Below are 18,906 nucleotides of genomic sequence, written 5' to 3'. Positions count from 1 at the left end.
TCTTTTTGGACACCTTCCTCTCCACTATGGCTGCTTCATAGAGCTCTGGAGTGCATAGGAATCTCTATGGCCCTATAACCATGAGGCATGAGGCCTGGATAGAGTGGGTCAAGGTGGGGAATGTCATGGAGACCCACAGGTCAAGATGGCAAGGCCAGCCTGGTGGAAGTGAGGCTTCACACAGAGAGCAAAGGAATGTTAAATCCTGAAGGGAAAAGAAGCAGCAAACCCTGCTCCCTTGGCCCTGGGCTGCTCTCTCTTTCCCTTCAGGCACCGGGAAAGGCTCCACAGAGCCCTGTGGCCTGAGTGTGTGGGATCCAGGAAAACCTCCTTCATAGGGTGTGTGTGTGTCTGTGTTGAACATTTGAGTTTCAAATGATTTTGATAGAATTGAATAGCCAAACAAATGGGTTGCAACTACTGGGTAGAGAAAAGACAAGAAGAAAAGAAGTATCAAAAAACAATTTATTGAATGGAAGCAAATGTGACCTTGACCCCACCTTTCCCCCCCACCCCCGGCCTCACCCCTTAGATTCCAGTCTTTTCCAAAGAGGCATCGAAGTCACTGGGCCGGACTCAACCCGGCACTGAGCATAAGAACTGAGAAAGACCCCCGAGGGTGCACATGCAGGTTTCCGGGGGCAGGACAAAGCCAATGTTTATCCTGTCCCAAGAGGAGCCATTTCTAGAGGCACAACTGTCTTGGTGACTCCACAAGGCCCCATTTCACACAGTGCCATGGTTCTCCAGGTGCTGTTCCTCCTCCAAGATCCAAGTCCTCACCCAGGATTGTGTCTCCCACCATCTGAGCAGTGTTTGAAAGCAGAAGCTCTGGGTCCCCAGGATGAGAGCTGTGTCCCAAGCCTTGTCCCTCTTCCAATGCAGATGTCAAGTTTCCTTGTCAGCGCCGGCAATAACAGAGTCTGGATGCCAAGTCATAGAAAGAGCGCACTCCACATTGAGGGCAGAGGCCTGTAGCAAAGACGATGCTCTTGGGCTGCCTGAAGGCCCTGAGTTTAGCTAGCAGCTCAAGACAATGCTGTGAAAATCTCCTTACGGAGACATAACCCGAGGCACCATAGCACTCCAGAGGGGCAGGGTACTGTTCCACCTCCATCTTGCTCCAGTTGTCTGTGTGCTGCCACAGTTCCTTCAGGATGGGCATGGAGAATTCATTGTCAACGAAATGGACCTTGGTGAGCTGGGAGCACTTGCTGAGGGCGGGTATGAGCACGGTGAGGTGTGAGTCCCTCATCTTACAACCCCTCAAGTCCAGGGACTGCAAAGTCCCTGCCACCTGGTCTAGGAGAACTCGCAGAGGCATGACATCCAAAGATGTGAGCACCACACCTCTCATGTCCAGGTGCTTTAGCTGGAAGAGATTTGGACACACAGAGAGGTATTCCAAGTCGGCCTGGGATGCGCGGTAGTAAGTGATGGACAGGGTCTCCAAGGGGGTCACCAGGCACCTAGGGACAGACCAGGCTGTTAGTCGTGGCAAATGGCGATGAAGAATGTAGGATGGGCTTACACAGAGGTGGAAGGAGCCCCTAGGTCACTTTGACCAAAACAGCAAGGGCATTCTTGAAGGTGCTTGCTGTGGAAATCTGCTCAGCCAAATCAAACCCACAACTCATCTCCTGGCCTCACCCTCAAGCGGAAAACGGGCTCATCCCAGAAGCCCATTAAGCACAAGGGAGAAGTTCCAACCCGTGAAAGACCTGACCAGATCTAGGGGTGCTTCCTGTGGGCTCCATGACCCTGGACTCCATCTCAGCCTCTGCACAGTCGCTCTGCTGTCGTCTGACACCCACACTGCCCTCACTGTCCAAGGCACTCAGCTCTTCTTGGCCTCAAACCATTGGACCCATGGCACTTGGGCTGTTCTCACAGACCTCAGCCCAGAGCTCACTGCCACAGAGTGCTGTGGAGTCCTCCCACTCCCGACTCCGCTCTCCCCTTCCTCTTCCTTCCCATTGGATTGGTTGGGCCTCATTCCCACAAGGACCACAAACCATCCTTGCTAGGTCTGGCCTACTGCTCTTTAGCACACTCGAGTCCTCCCCTTCATGGGAGCTCAGTGGAGACCTTGATTCAGTAGACACTGCAACTAGACAGAAACCAGTGGGCATGCTCGTGGGAACTCCCTCGAGTTTCCTTCCCTGTGACCGGCAGGCTTCCTGCCAAGAGGAAGGTCTGCTCTGGTAGTTTTCCCAGCTCCCCAGCCTCACTTACCCAAGGGCCTGTCTCATGTGGTCTCTGAGAAAGTGGACGCTCTTCATGGAGAGGTGCCGGAGACAGTTGAATCTGGAGAACTGAGAAAGGAACTTGTGCACACACTTCTCTTCTCCGTCTCTTGTCCTGGGGCCAAGCCTGAAGACGTTCTTGGAGATGGGCGCCAGGGAGAGTTTGCGAAGGTTTCTCATCTGGCCCAGGCAGGGCGCAAATTGGGCCAGCGTGGACACATTCCACTCTGTGTTCAGTTCCAGTTCCTCCAGGTGCTCCGGAGGAAACACAGTCAAGACCTGCCTGACTCCACGCACAGGCTGAGCCCAGATCTGCATCTTCCTGCAGCACAAGTTAAGGGAGCCCCGTCTCTGCTGGGCCCACTGCAAGAAGCATGCCTGCTGTGGATTGGGCCGTGGCCTGAGGCAAAGCTCAGCTACCACCTTCAGTCTCTGCCTCAGGGCATATCTGGGAAGGACCTTCTCCACTCGCATCTCAGCCAGGCCCTCAGCCGAGCAGCCACCACCATGCTCTGTTCCAGCCCAGAGGCTCCAGAATGGATGCTGTTCAGGGCTCAGATCCACAACCTGAAGTTTTCCCGTCCTGTGGGTACAGCAAGTGAAGTGTGAGCCATGTGACCAGATCCAAACACACCCAGTGAGTCAGCTTTTCTTACCCGGGTCTCCACAGAGCCCTTCCCCTGGGCCAGGGTGTGCCTCTTTTCAGCAATGAGTGTCCAGCAGGTACCCAGGCATGCTCCAGAGCTTTCCTTGAGCTGAATGGTGAGACCTGCCTTCTTCCCTCCCCTAAGTGAGTCTCTCTGTCCCCTTGGTCCCATTCCTAGTGGCTGTGGGAACGCCAAAGGAGGCACATCCCACTGCGTGGTTCCATCTTCTGTAAGCTCCCATCCCTGCTCAACTGCAAGCAAAGAATCCCTTGTGCTAAGGCCGCTGTATCCCTGGCTGATGCTCACAGAGGCTTCTGACATACTCAGGAAGAAGCCCTACTCCTTGACCCCACCATCACACCCCACCCCCACCCTGTCTCCCCCTTTTTCAAGTACCTGGATTCTTGCTTACCTGAGCTGAGGCTTCTTTTTCAGCCACATGTCTACTCCTGCTAGCACAGCCTGGAAAGTTTCCAAGTCAGGGGTCTTCATCAACGCCCCCACAGGGAGACAGGGGAAAGGCCAGCTTGCCACTGTGGCCTTCACAAGCAGTGTTTGTCTGCCATTGAAGGCCTCCATGAACAGAGCTGGGAGGAGCTCCCTAGGCAGTTGCTCCAGACCCCAGATGGCCAAGGTCTCATCTCTCAGCAGAGCCTGCCTTGCCAGCTTCAGGAGTGTGGCCGGGGTGTCAACACTCATCTTGCAAGGCCTTCGGTCACCAGGATCTTGGGGGAAGCATTCAGGGAAGAATGTGTTGTCAAGAAAAAGCTTAGCAAACTGCCTCCCCAGCCCAAGAGCCATCCCAGGCCACAGTTCTTGCTCATCAGCTTACCTTTGCCCTCCATGCTGTTCTCCAAGCCCAACTCTCTCCCTCACAGCATGTGGAGCCTCTACCAAGTACACCCCAGGGGAGAGGACACATTCCCAGGGTTTCCATCCAACCCAACCCAATCCTTTTCCCACTGGGAAGGTTTCCCCAGCAGTCTGAAAGTTCAATACCACCTTGGGCTGACAACCAGACCTAGATCTTGTCAACAGTCCCCAAACAACAGAAACGAGCGAGTTCACACAGCCACCCTACCCATATTTTCTCTAAAACAGACAAACTGCCTGGGAAAAACTGAGATCACCTAGGACATGTGGTAGTTTCTCTATCGTGCATTACTTAGTGTTAGGTCAACTGAGTACCAAACTGCATGATAAATAAAAGAGTAGTGTTCAATGAGAGACCTCTAGAAGTTAAGCCTTTAGAGGCCAACATAAATCATGAGGAAACAAACCAACTAACCAACTGACCAACACAGCAGAAAGAAATTCCCCATCTTGGGTCTGACACCCCCCTTCCCTCTCTCTCTTTCAGGTAGCCTGGCCCATTAGAGGGTAGCGACTTACAGGGTCTGCAGAGCGTTTCACACAACAGGTTTCTGGATGCCAGCAGAATCAGGCTGGGACTGCAGGCTTCAGCTCACAAAATGGCTCCTCTGGCTCCAAGGACGCCTTTATATACCCTTCTACTATCTCCCTAATCTAGCCACACCCTCAACCACACCTGTCATGGGATTGGATTATTGAGCGGGACACTTAAGCCCAGTTTGCATTTTCCCATTCTCTAGATTGAGTTCCAGCTTTCTGTGTCAACACAAACAGAGCAGGAACACCACAAAGGATGCAGATCCCGAGTCCATTGACTGATTGACCCCAAAGCCTTTATAATGTTTGTTTGTTTGTTTGTTTGTTTGTTTCTTCTTGTGTTTGCTCTTGAGGTCCTTGGTTTGGGGTTGTACTCTGAGACTCCATTGTCCTATAGAGAAGTTGAACTTGCGAGTTCAGCTCCTAGGAATCTAAGGTGCCCATCAATTCCAGGAGTTTAAAGGGTCCAGTCTAAGCCTAGTCCTTTGTTCTCTGTGCTTCAGCCTCCAAAGGTGCCCTCGTGTCCACGTGACTTACTTGGCTGTGTTGGACTTGTTGTGGAATTCCTGTTCCTTCCTGGCCCTTCTGTCCTTCTCCTTACTCTTCCTGTGTATTCCCTGGTCTTTCCTGTATGGCTTTTTTCTGTGTGTGTGTGAATTTCAGTATTTATTTGGATCCAATGTTGGGTGCAGCCTCTCTTAGGACAGCTGTACTCTGTTGTTTTGTGCCAGAATAGCTGAATATCCTTGATAGTGTCTGTGTGTTCAATAAATACACATCTGAAGAAAATGTAGTGCAACAATATATTGTTTTTTATTACTGTATATTAAAAGGGAATAAAATGATAATGCCTTGGGAGATTTTTTTTTATATATATATAGAAGGTAATACTGAGAAGTTGTAGCATTTTAGATCCCATTGTGATCTCTGACACTGTGCAAGAACCTGTCTTCGATCTCAGTGTCATCCCTGAACTTTTGGGCTGATAAATTGTGTCTTTTGTTTATTGTGTATGATTCTTTTTTTTTTTTTTTTTTTTTTTTTTTTTGGTTTTTCGAGACAGGGTTTCTCTATGTAGCCTTGGCCGTCCTGGACTCACTTTGCAGATCAGGCTGGCCTCAAACTCCCAGCGATCCGCCTGCCTCTGCCTCTGAGCGCTGGGATTAAAGGTGTGCACCACCACGCCCGGCTTTGTGTATGAGTCTTTATGCCTACCTTTAATCCAAGTACTTGGTGCTCAATTTAAATTGGGCATTAGGGTGTGGTTCTGCTGGCTCTAGCACACACCTTCAAGGACATCTTTCTGGAAAGGGGATTTAATGAAGGCCATCCTTGGTCATGAGGAACACAGATAATCCCGCTGACAGGGATTAAAAAACCAGAAGGACTTTGAGTGAGGGGCATTTAAGAGAGCAGGCAGATGTTGAAGGGGCTCCTTAGCTCTTGCTTGGCCTTTGGCTTTTAGCCTTTGAGTTATTCAGCTCCTTGTCCTTTGGCTTCTTGGGCTTTGAGACAGCAACCTTTGTTCTTGGGTTGTTTCTGTGGTTTCCTCCTGGGTTGTCCATTGAACGAGGGTGCCTTTTGGGCCATTTGCATAGGTGCGTGTGATGGGTAGGAAGGTGAGCTTGGTGCCTTTTCTCTGCCTCTCTGAGACTGTGTGTTTTCTCCTCAGCATCTGACTACCGATTTCTTATTGGTAAAATATAGTGTTTTTTATTTTCCTGTAAAACAACTCAGAGACCACAACAGACATGAGGCTTAAAAAAAAAAAAAAAAAAAAAAAAAGAAAGAAAAGAAAACAAATGTTTAGTACTGAAAGAAAAATGAACACTTATAATCCTTTTCTCTTTACTATCTGCTCTCTTTCCCTTCGGTCACCTTTAATGGCTCCATGTAGTTGATTTGTTTTTTAGTTCACTTTGTATCAAGCCACTTTCTTGAAGGTGTTTGTCAGCTTTGTGAGTTTTCTGATGGAATTTTATGGATCACTTAGGTATACTATTATATTATCTGCTAATTAGGATAGTTTGGCTTCTTCTTTTCCAATTTGTATCACTTTGATATCCTTAGTTGTCTTATTGTTCTAGCTAGATCCTCATGTACTATATTGAAGAGATATAAAGAGAGCGGGCAGCTTATCTTGTCCCTTATTTTAGTGGAATTGCTTTAAGTTTCTCTCTGTTTAATTTGATGTTAGCTATAGGTATATTGTAGCTAGCTTTTATTATGTTTAGGTATGGGCCTTGTTTGCTGTCTCTTGAAGACTTTTATTATGAAAAGTGTTTTTTCCTTATCTTATGAGATATCATGTCATTTTTTTCTTTCAGTTTGTTTGTATTTTGGATTATATTGATGGATTTTCATATGCTGAACCATCCCTGCATCCCTGAGATGATACGACCACCACCTCAGCAGCTGTCGGAGGGGATGATGACGTGGGAATTACTCACTGGAGAAAACGAGGAAGGAAAGCTCTGAGAATATTTCTACAGGATCAAAATCTGCCAGTTTCAAATGAAATTTCCCAGCGCCAAGCCGCTATGTACTGTCCTTGGTATAGATAAAAAGCCACCTGATAATAAGATTTCTCTTTTCTGTTTGTCATTTCATATGAGACTTAGTGCGACTAAATGCACTACCAGAGGAGGAAAGAAACTGGTGTGAAGAAAAGTGAGTCAGTAGGAAAAATGTTTGAGGGGGTGGGAGAGAGCGGAAGAGAGGGTCACGGAAGAAGAGGGTCGCGCAATAGCGTCACAGGAAGGGCAAAGTCTACAGGGGTCCTGAAAGGCGGAGACTAGGAACATCTGCAAAACCCACACAGTATGTGTTTGAAAATTAATTAAAGCATGCAAGGAAAGGGGGCAGCTTAAAGGCCTGAGGCATGAGGGTATTTCTGCTAGCACTGGTATAGACGGAGGTCTTTTGTCTGGTCAAGTGAGACTCTGGCGGGATGACAACGCAGAACACATATGCTGCTTGCGCAAGAAACTCTCGCGATAACCAGAAGTGAATTGTAATTCCCAAGGAAAGCCCAGGTCGCCGGCCACCCGGGCGTGGTGGTGCACGCCTTTAATCCCAGGACCCAGGAGGCAGAGGCAGGCAGATCTCTGTAAGTTCGAGGCCAGCCAGCCTGGTCTACAAAGTGAATCCAGGTCAACCAGAGCTACACAGAGGAACCCTGTCTCAAAAACAAACAAACAAAAAAGAAAAAGAAAAAATTTCAAGGTGATTAAAGCTAAAGCAGCTGAAACAGGTAGCCCGGCATGGTGGCACATGCTTTTAACTCTGAGAGGTAGAGGCAGGCGGATCTCTGTGAGTTTGAGGCCAGCTTGGTCTACAAAATAAGTTCCAGGACAGCCAGAGCTACACAGAGAAACCTTGTCTCGAAACAAACAAACAAACAAACAAACACACAAACAAACAACAACAAAAGGCAACTGAAACACAGTGAGAGGTGGAAAAGCACAACACTGCCACAAATGACGGTCGTGATCCCAACCCGCACTGAACAGATTAACACAGCAGTCCTCACATGTACATGAGATGGTTTTACCATGTCTTTATGAGAAAATAGGACCAAAGAGGTTAAGTAACTTACTTCAACTCACAGAATTATTACCGGTACAAGGTTGTTATTATTTTTAACCAGTTGTAGAGGGTTATACTAATGCAAGGATCAAATTTCATGTCTAAATGAAATTTCAAAATTATAAAAAAATTTAATCTTAAAGACTGATTGGTAAATTAGAAATCAGACTAGACACAACCATAACAAGAATGGGTGATGTGTGTAATAGAGCTAGGAAAAATCTGAGGTGCAGAGAGAAGTGAAAATGATAAAAGCAAATAGCACAAAACAACAACAACAACAAAACAAACAAACAAAGCAAAGCAAAATAAAACAAACAAAACACAGCCAGAATAGAGTGAGAGGAACCAGAGCTGTCTGGAGGGATCACAGACATGTGGTTCAGTTTCTGCTGGGTACCCCCTGGACAACCATCCATCTTCTCCTCTAAGTAAAGTTTTATTTTGTTTTAGTAAGCCACAAAAGGAGAGTGGTTTTAATGTCTTCCCAAAGTGTTTGGAACCGTTTGATAATAAGGCAGTTTGGGTAACATTTTGCTTTAAATACACTTCGAAGGTAAGTGGAGGGACTTGGCCAGCTCCAGCGTGGTGAGTACGGCTCTGGCAAGCCTGGCCCTCCTCCCCCATTCCCTCTGCCTCTCTAAAAACCAGTCCATTGTGTTGCTAAAGTTAGTCACCAAGGTCTATTCCCTTATTTGGCCTCTTCCTCCCTCTGAGGCTGACTACCAAGGTCCAGCTATCATAGTATTGAAGTCCAGCAATCAAAAGCCCCCTTTGGCTCACCTAATTAACATGCCCAGTTAAAACAAACACCTCATCCTAACATTGGGTTTCCCCACTCTACCTTTATAAACTGCCATTTTTCTATGGGCGTCGTCTGTCTTCTCTCTATCCAGAGGCAACCCTTTGTCCCTCCAGCCCCCTGTCCCTTCCCTTCTGCCTAGGTCTCTTCCCCTCCCTGCCCCCCCACCTTGTTCTCTATCTCCTGTCTTTGTCTTCTGTTTCCTGTCCTCCATCCCTCTGGGGAAAATAAACCTTTGTGTTGAGAACTTGGCCTTGGAGGTCCCTAGCCGATGCTTTTCCTAACAGAAAGCGCTTCAGATTTAACACAATGTTTCGAAAATGTCAAAGGAATGAAAGCAAGTTGTTTATAAATATTAAGAATTTTAAGCATATGTGGTGCTAAGCAATATTGGCATATCAGGGGAAATGTGTAAAAAAAACAAAAAAGAGGGAAATAATACAACTATACTTTCCTACGTGTCAAATAAGAAATTGTCTGAGGAAAAAAGAGATTTGATAAAAATCGGCAAGGACTACAGTATCATGAGAAGCATACATTTGTCACACTGCAATGACTTTAGACTGTGTATGTATTTCAAAGAGGCAAGAAAAAAGGATACTTAATGTTTTCATAGCAAAGTTGATAACTTGCCATGAGCCATGTATACGTAAAGGGCCTGTAGCAAACAGGTGAGCTTCCTGGAGACAGTCCACCATTTTGCATGCTCTACAATGGACGTACCCCGGAAGGGATGGACCACTGGGGCTTTGTCCCAGGATTGCGTCTTGCTGCTGTCATGCTTGCTATTGTTGTGTCCCTCTAGCAGGGTGATAAGACTTCCAAAGTCATGAGGCCCACAGTCACAAGACAACCGTGAAGCACCACAGCTAGAACACTGGACAGGCCAGAGGGTACAGTCTGGGCAGCGGGTGACAGTAAGAGGACTTGCCAAGACCTCGGACTGCAAAGCTGAGTATGACCAGAAGCCCCTGGTACTCAGAGAAGAGAAACAAGAAGTAGAAACGGTTCTGTGGGTCCGAGACCCTTGCCCAGGCTTAGCACCATCATGCACCACAGGAACCACAGGCTCCTCCAGTATGCCCTTGACACAAGCATATAAGCAGCACTCTCGGGGTTTTCAAGGATTGAGAAAGAAATAATGTTCACAAAGTGAAGCAAAATCAGAACCTACAATTGACAAATCTAGATAGTGACAAAAATCTGAAGAAAAAAAAACATTGAAATGTTTTAAACAGGGAAAATTGATATCAGTTAACTTTAATTAAATAGAAACAAAATAGGTAAAATAGAAACAAGAATGTCGCATTTAAATAGAACTATGAATCGGCTTGGACATAAATACTATTGAAGGTAAATGCAGGTATTTATTGGTTTATGAAGAATCAGCGTGAAGGTTTCGAGTCATCTTTCTGAAGATTAAAAAATATAAAAGCAACATAGACTTGATGCTCTGTTTTTGCCTAAGGAACGAAAGGTGTCTGATTTCACAGAACCCTGCAGCTTGTGGATGCACAGTCGTCCTGTGTGAAGATCAGAGTGGAGTAGTCGCTCCCAGCTCACTGTCTTGGCTCCTGGGAATTGCCCCCTTGGGCCCCTCTGCAGTGCTTGGAAGTCATCTGTTTTGTGGTCATTCTCAAATGCATCAACAACTATGCAGCCCTGCATCTAGAGAAACACACAAGATGTCAGAAACAGCAGAATTCTATGTCTCTTTCTCTTGCTTGGCCAAATATTAGTTCTGGGTTTTGATTGAGGTCTTTTCAAATGTCTGTTTCTCACATTTTCTTCCATTACTTATTTGGCAAAATGTTTCTAGTTTTCCCCAGATCTTCTTAAAATTGTCTTTATTTTAAGTGGTTTTATGTTTTGCCTCTGCGTTCTAGTGAGCCTGGCATAAAACCTAAGGAAGCATGAACCCGTGAGGGGGAACTACCCAAACACATGGCAGACAAAAGTCACACTGGTTCCATGACTTTTAGGAATATACATTAATTAATAGAACTTTTGGTACTGAAAAGTGAGCTGTGCTCTTCAGTGGGGGATAAAATAATCCTACAGTTGGTTCTTCCCGGGAGTAGAAATTATTGCTATGAAAACCAGTACTCAGCAATTACAGTGATCCTCAGAGGAACTGGAATGTTCGCTTCTAATTTGTGAAGAGGGGTGAAGTGGTAGTTGAGTAGATGGAGGGCTTATCTACAGAGGGCACAAGGTTGTGGCTGACACGTTAGAAAAGCTGAGGAAAGACCCTGGGCTCGTTACATCCATGCTAGTAAACACCGAAGCATCGAAGCATACTCCAGTTCCCTTAAGTATGAAGGCAACCTTTTAAAAGTATAAAAATAGTTTCTAGAATTTCTGGGAGGGACACAGAGTCAGTGCTTAGGGCTTTCCAAACTTGAAAGATGCTCAGCTTGCATCAGGAAACCCTCCCAGTGAACAGCCACTGGTCCTCTGCTAGTCCTACAAGCCTTTGCTTGTACCCATTGACCTGAGTACTAGGTACCGTAGACTGGAGAACGATTACCCGCCAAAGCTGAAGGCTTCAAATGGTTCTATCAAAAATGCATCCCCACTTTGTCATGTATGTATTTTACGAAGCTACTGTGGAAAACTGAAGCTCTCAATCTGGGACATAGATGTGTGATATGAGATATTTATTGGTTGTGAGTATGGTTTGGGTAGGCATACAAAGATCTCCTATCGGTGAGACAGTTCCAATTTGGGCCCTAGAAAGTCTCACCGGGCTACAGCTGTGAGTGAGAGAAACAAGGCAACAAGACAGATGACTAGATTTTTGTGCCAGCATACTGCCACAAATGATGGTGCTGTCAGTGAGATGGAGTATATTTGAGGAAAGAGAAGGTTTTGTATAAGAAAGGCATTTGCATTTAAGAGTTAGCACTACTAAAGAACAAAGAAAAAGCAGGGTATGGTGGTGCATGCCTATAATGTCAGTACTCAGGGAGGCAGAGGCAGGCATATTTCTGTGTGTTCAAGGCCAGCCTGGTCTACAAATGAGTCCCAGGACAGTCAAGGCTACACAGAGAAATCCTGTATTGAAAAAACAAAACAACAACAACAACAACAATCCCTTAAAGAAATTGAATAAGGGCTGGAGAGATGGCTCAGACATTACAGGCTAGACAACCAAAATATACAACCAAAAATATAAGAAATTGAGGAAAGGTCTAACAAAAAATGAAAAAACTCCTTAAAGAATGAAAAAAAAAAACAGGTGAAGGAAATTGTTCAAAACCTGAAAATAGTAATAGAAGCAATAAAGAAAACACAAACTAAGGAAATTCTGCAAATAGAAAAATCTACATAAGCAAACAGGACCTATAGATGCAAGCATCCCCAGAAATAACAAGAGACAGAAAAGAGAATGTCTGGTATAGAAGATGCAATAGAAGAAATAAATGCATCAGTCAAAGAAAATGTTGAATCTAAAAAATCCCTAACACAAAGCGAGAAAATCTGACTCCCGGAGCTTTACTAATAAAACTGAATGTTTGGGATTTTGTTTACTAACAATAGAACAGTCAATTTCCTCCATAGATAACACTTACCAAAGTTAAATCAAGCTCAGATAAAAAATGTAAATAGACGTATAATCCCTAAAGAAATAGAAGCAGTCATTAAAAGTCCTCCACAAAACAAACAAACAAACAGGCAAACAAACAAACCAAAGCCCAGGACCAGATGGTTTAACTATAGAAGTCTACCAGGCCTTCAAGAATATTCCATACTAACACTCTAATTATTCCACAAAATAGAAAGGAACATTGCCAAACTCATTATATGAGGCCACAGTTACCCTTATACAAAAACCACAAAAAGATTCAACAAATAATGAGAATTACAGACCAATTTCACTCATTAACATTGATGCAAAAATAATAAAATTCTCAAAAACCCAGCTAAGAACACATGAAATACTTCATCCACCGTGATCAAATCGGCATCATCTCAGGGATGCAGGGATGGTTCAGCATATGAAAATCCATCAATATAATCCAAAATACAAACAAACAAAATGAAAGAAAAAAATTACGTTACCTCATAAGATAAGGAAAAAACACTTTTCATAATAAAAGTCTTCAAGAGACAGCAAACAAGGCCCATACCTAAACATAATAAAAGCTAGCTACAATATACCTATAGCTAACATCAAATTAAACAGAGAGAAACTTAAAGCAATTCCACTAAAATAAGGGACGAGATAAGCTGCCCGCTCTCTTTATATCTCTTCAATATAGTACATGAGGATCTAGCTAGAACAATAAGACAACTAAGGATATCAAAGTGATACAAATTGGAAAAGAAGAAGCCAAACTATCCTAATTAGCAGATAATATAATAGTATACCTAAGTGATCCATAAAATTCCATCAGAAAACTCACAAAGCTGACAAACACCTTCAAGAAAGTGGCTTGATACAAAGTGAACTAAAAAACAAATCAACTACATGGAGCCATTAAAGGTGACCGAAGGGAAAGAGAGCAGATAGTAAAGAGAAAAGGATTACAAGTGTTCATTTTTCTTTCAGTACTAAACATTTGTTTTCTTTTCTTTCTTTTTTTTTTTTTTAAGCCTCATGTCTGTTGTGGTCTCTGAGTTGTTTTACAGGAAAATAAAAAACACTATATTTTACCAATAAGAAATCGGTAGTCAGATGCTGAGGAGAAAACACACAGTCTCAGAGAGGCAGAGAAAAGGCACCAAGCTCACCTTCCTACCCATCACACCCACCTATGCAAATGGCCCAAAAGGCACCCTCGTTCAATGGACAACCCAGGAGGAAACCACCAAAACAACCCAAGAACAAAGGTTGCTGTCTCAAAGCCCAAGAAGCCAAAGGACAAGGAGCTGAATAACTCAAAGGCTAAAAGCCAAAGGCCAAGCAAGAGCTAAGGAGCCCCTTCAACATCTGCCTGCTCTCTTCAATGCCCCTCACTCAAAGTCCTTCTGGTTTTTTAATCCCTGTCAGCGGGATTATCTGTGTTCCTCATGACCAAGGATGGCCTTCATTAAATCCCCTTTCCAGAAAGATCTCCTTGAAGGTGTGTTCTAGAGCCAGCAGAACCACACCCTAATGCCCAATTTAAATTGAGCACCAAGTACTTGGATTAAAGGTAGGCATAAAGAATCATACACAAAGCCGGGTGTGGTGGTGCACGCCTTTAATCCCAGCACTCGGAGGCAGAGGCAGGCGGATCGCTGGGAGTTTGAGCCAGCCTGATCTGCAAAGTGAGTCCAGGACGGCCAAGGCTACATAGAGAAACCCTGTCTCGAAAAACCAAAAAAAAAAAAAAAAAAAAAAAAGAATCATACACAATAAACAAAAGACACAATTTATCAGCCCAAAAGTTCAGGGATGACACTGGGATCGAAACAGGTTCTTACACAGTGTCAGAGATCACAATGGGATCCAAAATGCTACAACTTCTCAGTATTACCTTCTATATATATAAAAAAAAATCTCCCAAGGCATTATCATTTTATTCCCTTTTAATATACAGTAATAAAAAACAATATATTGTTGCACTACATTTTCTTCAGATGTGTATTTATTGAACACGCAGACACTATCAAGGATATTCAGCTATTCTGGCACAAAACAGCAGAGTACAGCTGTCCTAAGAGAGGCTGCACCCAACATTGGATCCAAATAAATACTGAAATTCACAAAACAAACAAACAAACAAACAAACAAAAAAACCAGACAGGAAAGACCAGGGAGTACACTGGAAGAGTAAGGAGAAGGACAGAAGGGCCAGGAAGGAACAGGAATTCCACAACAAGTCCAACACAGGCAAGTAAGTCACGTGGACACGAGGGCACCTTTGGAGGCTGAAGCACAGAGAACAAAGGACTAGGCTTAGACTGGACCCTTTCCACTCCTGGAATTGATGGGCACCTTAGATTCCTAGGAGCTGAACTCACAAGTTCAACTTCTCTATAGGACAATGGAGTCTCAGAGTACAACCCCAAACCAAGGACCTCAAGAGCAAACACAAGAAGAAACAAACAAACAAACAAACAAACATTATAAAGGCTTTGGGGTCAATCAGTCAATGGACTCGGGATCTGCATCCTTTGTGGTGTTCCTGCTCTGTTTGTGTTGACACAGAAAGCTGGAACTCAATCTAGAGAATGGGAAAATGCAAACTGGGCTTAAGTGTCCTGCTCAATAATCCAATCCCATGACAGGTGTGGTTGAGGGTGTGGCTAGATTAGGGAGATAGTAGAAGGGTATATAAAGGCTTCCTTGGAGCCAGAGGAGCCATTTTGTGAGCTGAAGCCTGCAGTCCCAGCCTGATTCTGCTGGCATCCAGAAACCTGTTGTGTGAAACGCTCTGCAGACCCTGTAAGTCGCTACCCTCTAATGGGCCAGGCTACCTGAAAGAGAGAGAGGGAAGGGGGGTGTCAGACCCAAGATGGGGAATTTCTTTCTGCTGTGTTGGTCAGTTGGTTAGTTGGTTTGTTTCCTCATGATTTATGTTGGCCTCTAAAGGCTTAACTTCTAGAGGTCTCTCATTGAACACTACTCTTTTATTTATCATGCAGTTTGGTATTCAATTGACCTAACACTAAGTAATGCACGATAGAGAAACTACCACATGTCCTAGGTGATCTCAGTTTTTCCCAGGCAGTTTGTCTGTTTTAGAGAAAATATGGGTAGGGTGGCTTTGTGAACTCGCTCATTTCTGTTGTTTGGGGACTGTTGACAAGACCTAGGTCTGGTTGTCAGCCCAAGGTGGTATTGAACTTTCAGACTGCTGGGGAAGCCTTCCCAGTGGAAAAAGGATTGGGTTGGGTTGGATGGAAACCCTGGGAATGTGTCCTCTCCCCTGGGGTGTACTTGGTAGAGGCTCCACATGCTGTGAGAGAGAGAGTTGGGCTTGGAGAACAGCATGGAGGGCAAAGGTAAGCTGATGAGCAAGAATGGTGGCCTGGAATGGCTCTTGGGCTGGGGAGGCAGTTTGCTAAGCTTTTTCTTGACAACACATTCTTCCCTGAATGCTTCCCCCAGGATCCTGGTGACCGAAGGCCTTGCAGGATGAGTGTTGACACCCCGGCCACACTCCTGAAGCTGGCAAGGCAGGCTCTGCTGAGAGATGAGACCTTGGCCATCTGGGGTCTGGAGCAACTGCCTAGGGAGCTCCTCCCAGCTCTGTTCATGGAGGCCTTCAATGGCAGACAAACACTGCTTGTGAAGGCCACAGTGGCAAGCTGGCCTTTCCCCTGTCTCCCTGTGGGGGCGTTGATGAAGACCCCTGACTTGGAAACTTTCCAGGCTGTGCTAGCAGGAGTAGACATGTGGCTGAAAAAGAAGCCTCAGCTCAGGTAAGCAAGAATCCAGGTACTTGAAAAAGGGGGAGACAGGGTGGGGGTGGTGTGTGATGATGGGGTCAAGGAGTAGGGCTTCTTCCTGAGTATGTCAGAAGCCTCTGTGAGCATCAGCCAGGGATACAGCGGCCTTAGCACAAGGGATTCTTTGCTTGCAGTTGAGCAGGGATGGGAGCTTACAGAAGATGGAACCACGCAGTGGGATGTGCCTTCTTTGGTGTTCCCACAGCCACTAGGAATGGGGACCAAGGGGACAGAGAGACTCACTTAGGGGAGGGAAGAAGGCAGGTCTCCCCATTCAGCTCAAGGAAAGCTCTGGAGCATGCCTGGGTACCTGCTGGACACTTCATTGCTGAAAAGGGGCACACCCTGGCCCAGGGGAAGGGCTGTGTGGAGACCTGGGTAAGAAAAGCTGACTCACTGGGTGTGCTTGGGTCTGGTCACATGGCTCACACTTCACTTGCTGTACCCATAGGACGGGAAAACTTCAGGTTGTGGATCTGAGCCCTGAACAGCATCCATTCTGGAGCCTCTGGGCTGGAACAGAGCATGATGGTGGCTGCTCGGCTGAGGGCCTGGCTGAGATGCGAGTGGAGAAGGTCCTTCCCAGATATGCCCTGAGGCAGAGACTGAAGGTGGTAGCTGAGCTTTGCCTCAGGCCACGGCCCAATCCACAGCAGGCATGCTTCTTGCAGTGGGCCCAGCAGAGACGGGGCTCCCTTAACTTGTGCTGCAGGAAGATGCAGATCTGGGCTCAGCCTGTGCGTGGAGTCAGGCAGGTCTTGACTGTGTTTCCTCCGGAGCACCTGGAGGAACTGGAACTGAACACAGAGTGGAATGTGTCCACGCTGGCCCAATTTGCGCCCTGCCTGGGCCAGATGAGAAACCTTCGCAAACTCTCCCTGGCGCCCATCTCCAAGAACGTCTTCAGGCTTGGCCCCAGGACAAGAGACGGAGAAGAGAAGTGTGTACACAAGTTCCTTTCTCGGTTCTCCAGATTCAACTGTCTCCGGCACCTCTCTATGAAGAGCGTCCACTTTCTCAGAGACCACATGAGACAGGCCCTTGGGTAAGTGAGGCTGGGGAGCTGGGAAAACTACCAGAGCAGACCTTCCTCTTGGCAGGAAGCCTGCCGGTCACAGGGAAGGAAACTCGAGGGTGTTCCCACGAGCATGCCCACTGGTTTCTGTCTAGTTGCAGTGTCTACTGAATCAAGGTCTCCACTGAGCTCCCATGAAGGGGAGGACTCGAGTGTGCTAAAGAGCAGTAGGCCAGACCTAGCAAGGATGGTTTGTGGCCCTTGTGGGAATGAGGCCCAACCAATCCAATGGGAAGGAAGAGGAAGGGGAGAGCGGAGTCGGGAGTGGGAGGACTCCACAGCACTCTGTGGCAGTGAGCTCTGGGCTGAGGTCTGTGAGAACAGCCCAAGTGCCATGGGTCCAATGGTTTGAGGCCAAGAAGAGCTGAGTGCCTTGGACAGTGAGGGCAGTGTGGGTGTCAGACGACAGCAGAGCGACTGTGCAGAGGCTGAGATGGAGTCCAGGGTCATGGAGCCCACAGGAAGCACCCCTAGATCTGGTCAGGTCTTTCACGGGTTGGAACTTCTCCCTTGTGCTTAATGGGCTTCTGGGATGAGCCCGTTTTCCGCTTGAGGGTGAGGCCAGGAGATGAGTTGTGGGTTTGATTTGGCTGAGCAGATTTCCACAGCAAGCACCTTCAAGAATGCCCTTGCTGTTTTGGTCAAACTGACCTAGGGGCTCCTTCCACCTCTGTGTAAGCCCATCCTACATTCTTCATCGCCATTTGCCACGACTAACAGCCTGGTCTGTCCCTAGGTGCCTGGTGACCCCCTTGGAGACCCTGTCCATCACTTACTACCGCGCATCCCAGGCCGACTTGGAGTACCTCTCTGTGTGTCCAAATCTCTTCCAGCTAAAGCACCTGGACATGAGAGGTGTGGGGCTCACATCTTTGGATGTCATGCCTCTGCAAGTTCTCCTAGACCAGGTGGCAGGGACTTTGCAGTCCCTGGACTTGAGGGGTTGTAAGATGAGGGACTCACACCTCACCGTGCTCATACCCGCCCTCAGCAAGTGCTCCCAGCTCACCAAGGTCCATTTCGTTGACAATGAATTCTCCATGCCCATCCTGAAGGAACTGTGGCAGCACACAGACAACTGGAGCAAGATGGAGGTGGAACAGTACCCTGCCCCTCTGGAGTGCTATGGTGCCTCGGGTTATGTCTCCGTAAGGAGATTTTCACAGCTTTGTCTTGAGCTGCTAGCTAAACTCAGGGCCTTCAGGCAGCCCAAGAGCATCGTCTTTGCTACAGGCCTCTGCCCTCAATGTGGAGTGCGCTCTTTCTATGACTTGGCATCCAGACTCTGTTATTGCCGGCGCTGACAAGGAAACTTGACATCTGCATTGGAAGAGGGACAAGGCTTGGGACACAGCTCTCATCCTGGGGACCCAGAGCTTCTGCTTTCAAACACTGCTCAGATGGTGGGAGACACAATCCTGGGTGAGGACTTGGATCTTGGAGGAGGAACAGCACCTGGAGAACCATGGCACTGTGTGAAATGGGGCCTTGTGGAGTCACCAAGACAGTTGTGCCTCTAGAAATGGTTCCTCTCGGGACAGGATAAACATTGGCTTTGTCCTGCCACCGGAAACCCGCATGTGCTCCCTCCGGGGTCTTTCTCAGTTCTTATGCTCAGTGCCAGGTTGAGTCCGGCCCAGTGACTTCGATGCCTCTTTGGAAAAGACTGGAATCTAAGGGGTGAGGTCGGGGGTGGGGGGGGAAAGGTGGGGTCAAGGTCACATTTGCTTCCATTCAATAAATTGTTTTTTGATA

At 46.6% G+C, this 18,906-nt stretch overlaps 3 protein-coding genes across 4 annotated transcripts in view; 2 read left to right on the top strand and 1 right to left on the bottom strand.

The window, feature by feature from the left end:
* The window catches only part of CCDC148 (coiled-coil domain containing 148), a 281,360-nt gene extending 274,475 nt beyond the window's left edge, over positions 1 to 6,885 (top strand). The window contains exon 19 of the mRNA XM_084799663.1: positions 6,631 to 6,885. The gene's annotated coding sequence lies outside the window, so the exon portion shown is untranslated. The remainder of the gene's footprint in view (positions 1 to 6,630) is intronic.
* LOC311607692 (PRAME family member 12-like) lies at positions 452 to 16,060 on the bottom strand. 2 transcript variants are annotated; one of them, XM_084799669.1, is made up of 4 exons: positions 16,021 to 16,060; positions 3,306 to 3,426; positions 2,236 to 2,829; positions 452 to 1,469 (listed from the first exon to the last, which is right to left on the bottom strand). In XM_084799669.1, exons 2-4 carry the CDS (start codon positions 3,383 to 3,385, stop codon positions 902 to 904), a joined length of 1,242 nt encoding a protein of 413 aa, XP_084655795.1. In that variant the 5' UTR covers positions 3,386 to 3,426; positions 16,021 to 16,060; the 3' UTR covers positions 452 to 901. The 2 variants fall into 2 exon arrangements, with proteins under 2 accessions (XP_084655795.1, XP_084655794.1); XM_084799668.1 differs by lacking the exon at positions 16,021 to 16,060 and having other exon boundaries at positions 3,306 to 3,629.
* Positions 14,987 to 18,906, top strand: LOC311607691 (PRAME family member 12-like). Its single transcript, XM_084799667.1, has 4 exons — positions 14,987 to 15,069; positions 15,736 to 16,049; positions 16,528 to 17,121; positions 17,888 to 18,906. Exons 2-4 carry the CDS (start codon positions 15,763 to 15,765, stop codon positions 18,453 to 18,455), a joined length of 1,449 nt encoding a protein of 482 aa, XP_084655793.1. The 5' UTR covers positions 14,987 to 15,069; positions 15,736 to 15,762; the 3' UTR covers positions 18,456 to 18,906.

Source organism: Acomys minous, assembly GCF_964271855.1.
Source record: "Acomys minous genome assembly, chromosome: 10".
NCBI lineage: Eukaryota > Metazoa > Chordata > Mammalia > Rodentia > Muridae > Acomys > Acomys minous.
Note: the sequence above shows the minus strand (reverse complement) of the source record. Positions and strands in the feature narration are given on the sequence as shown.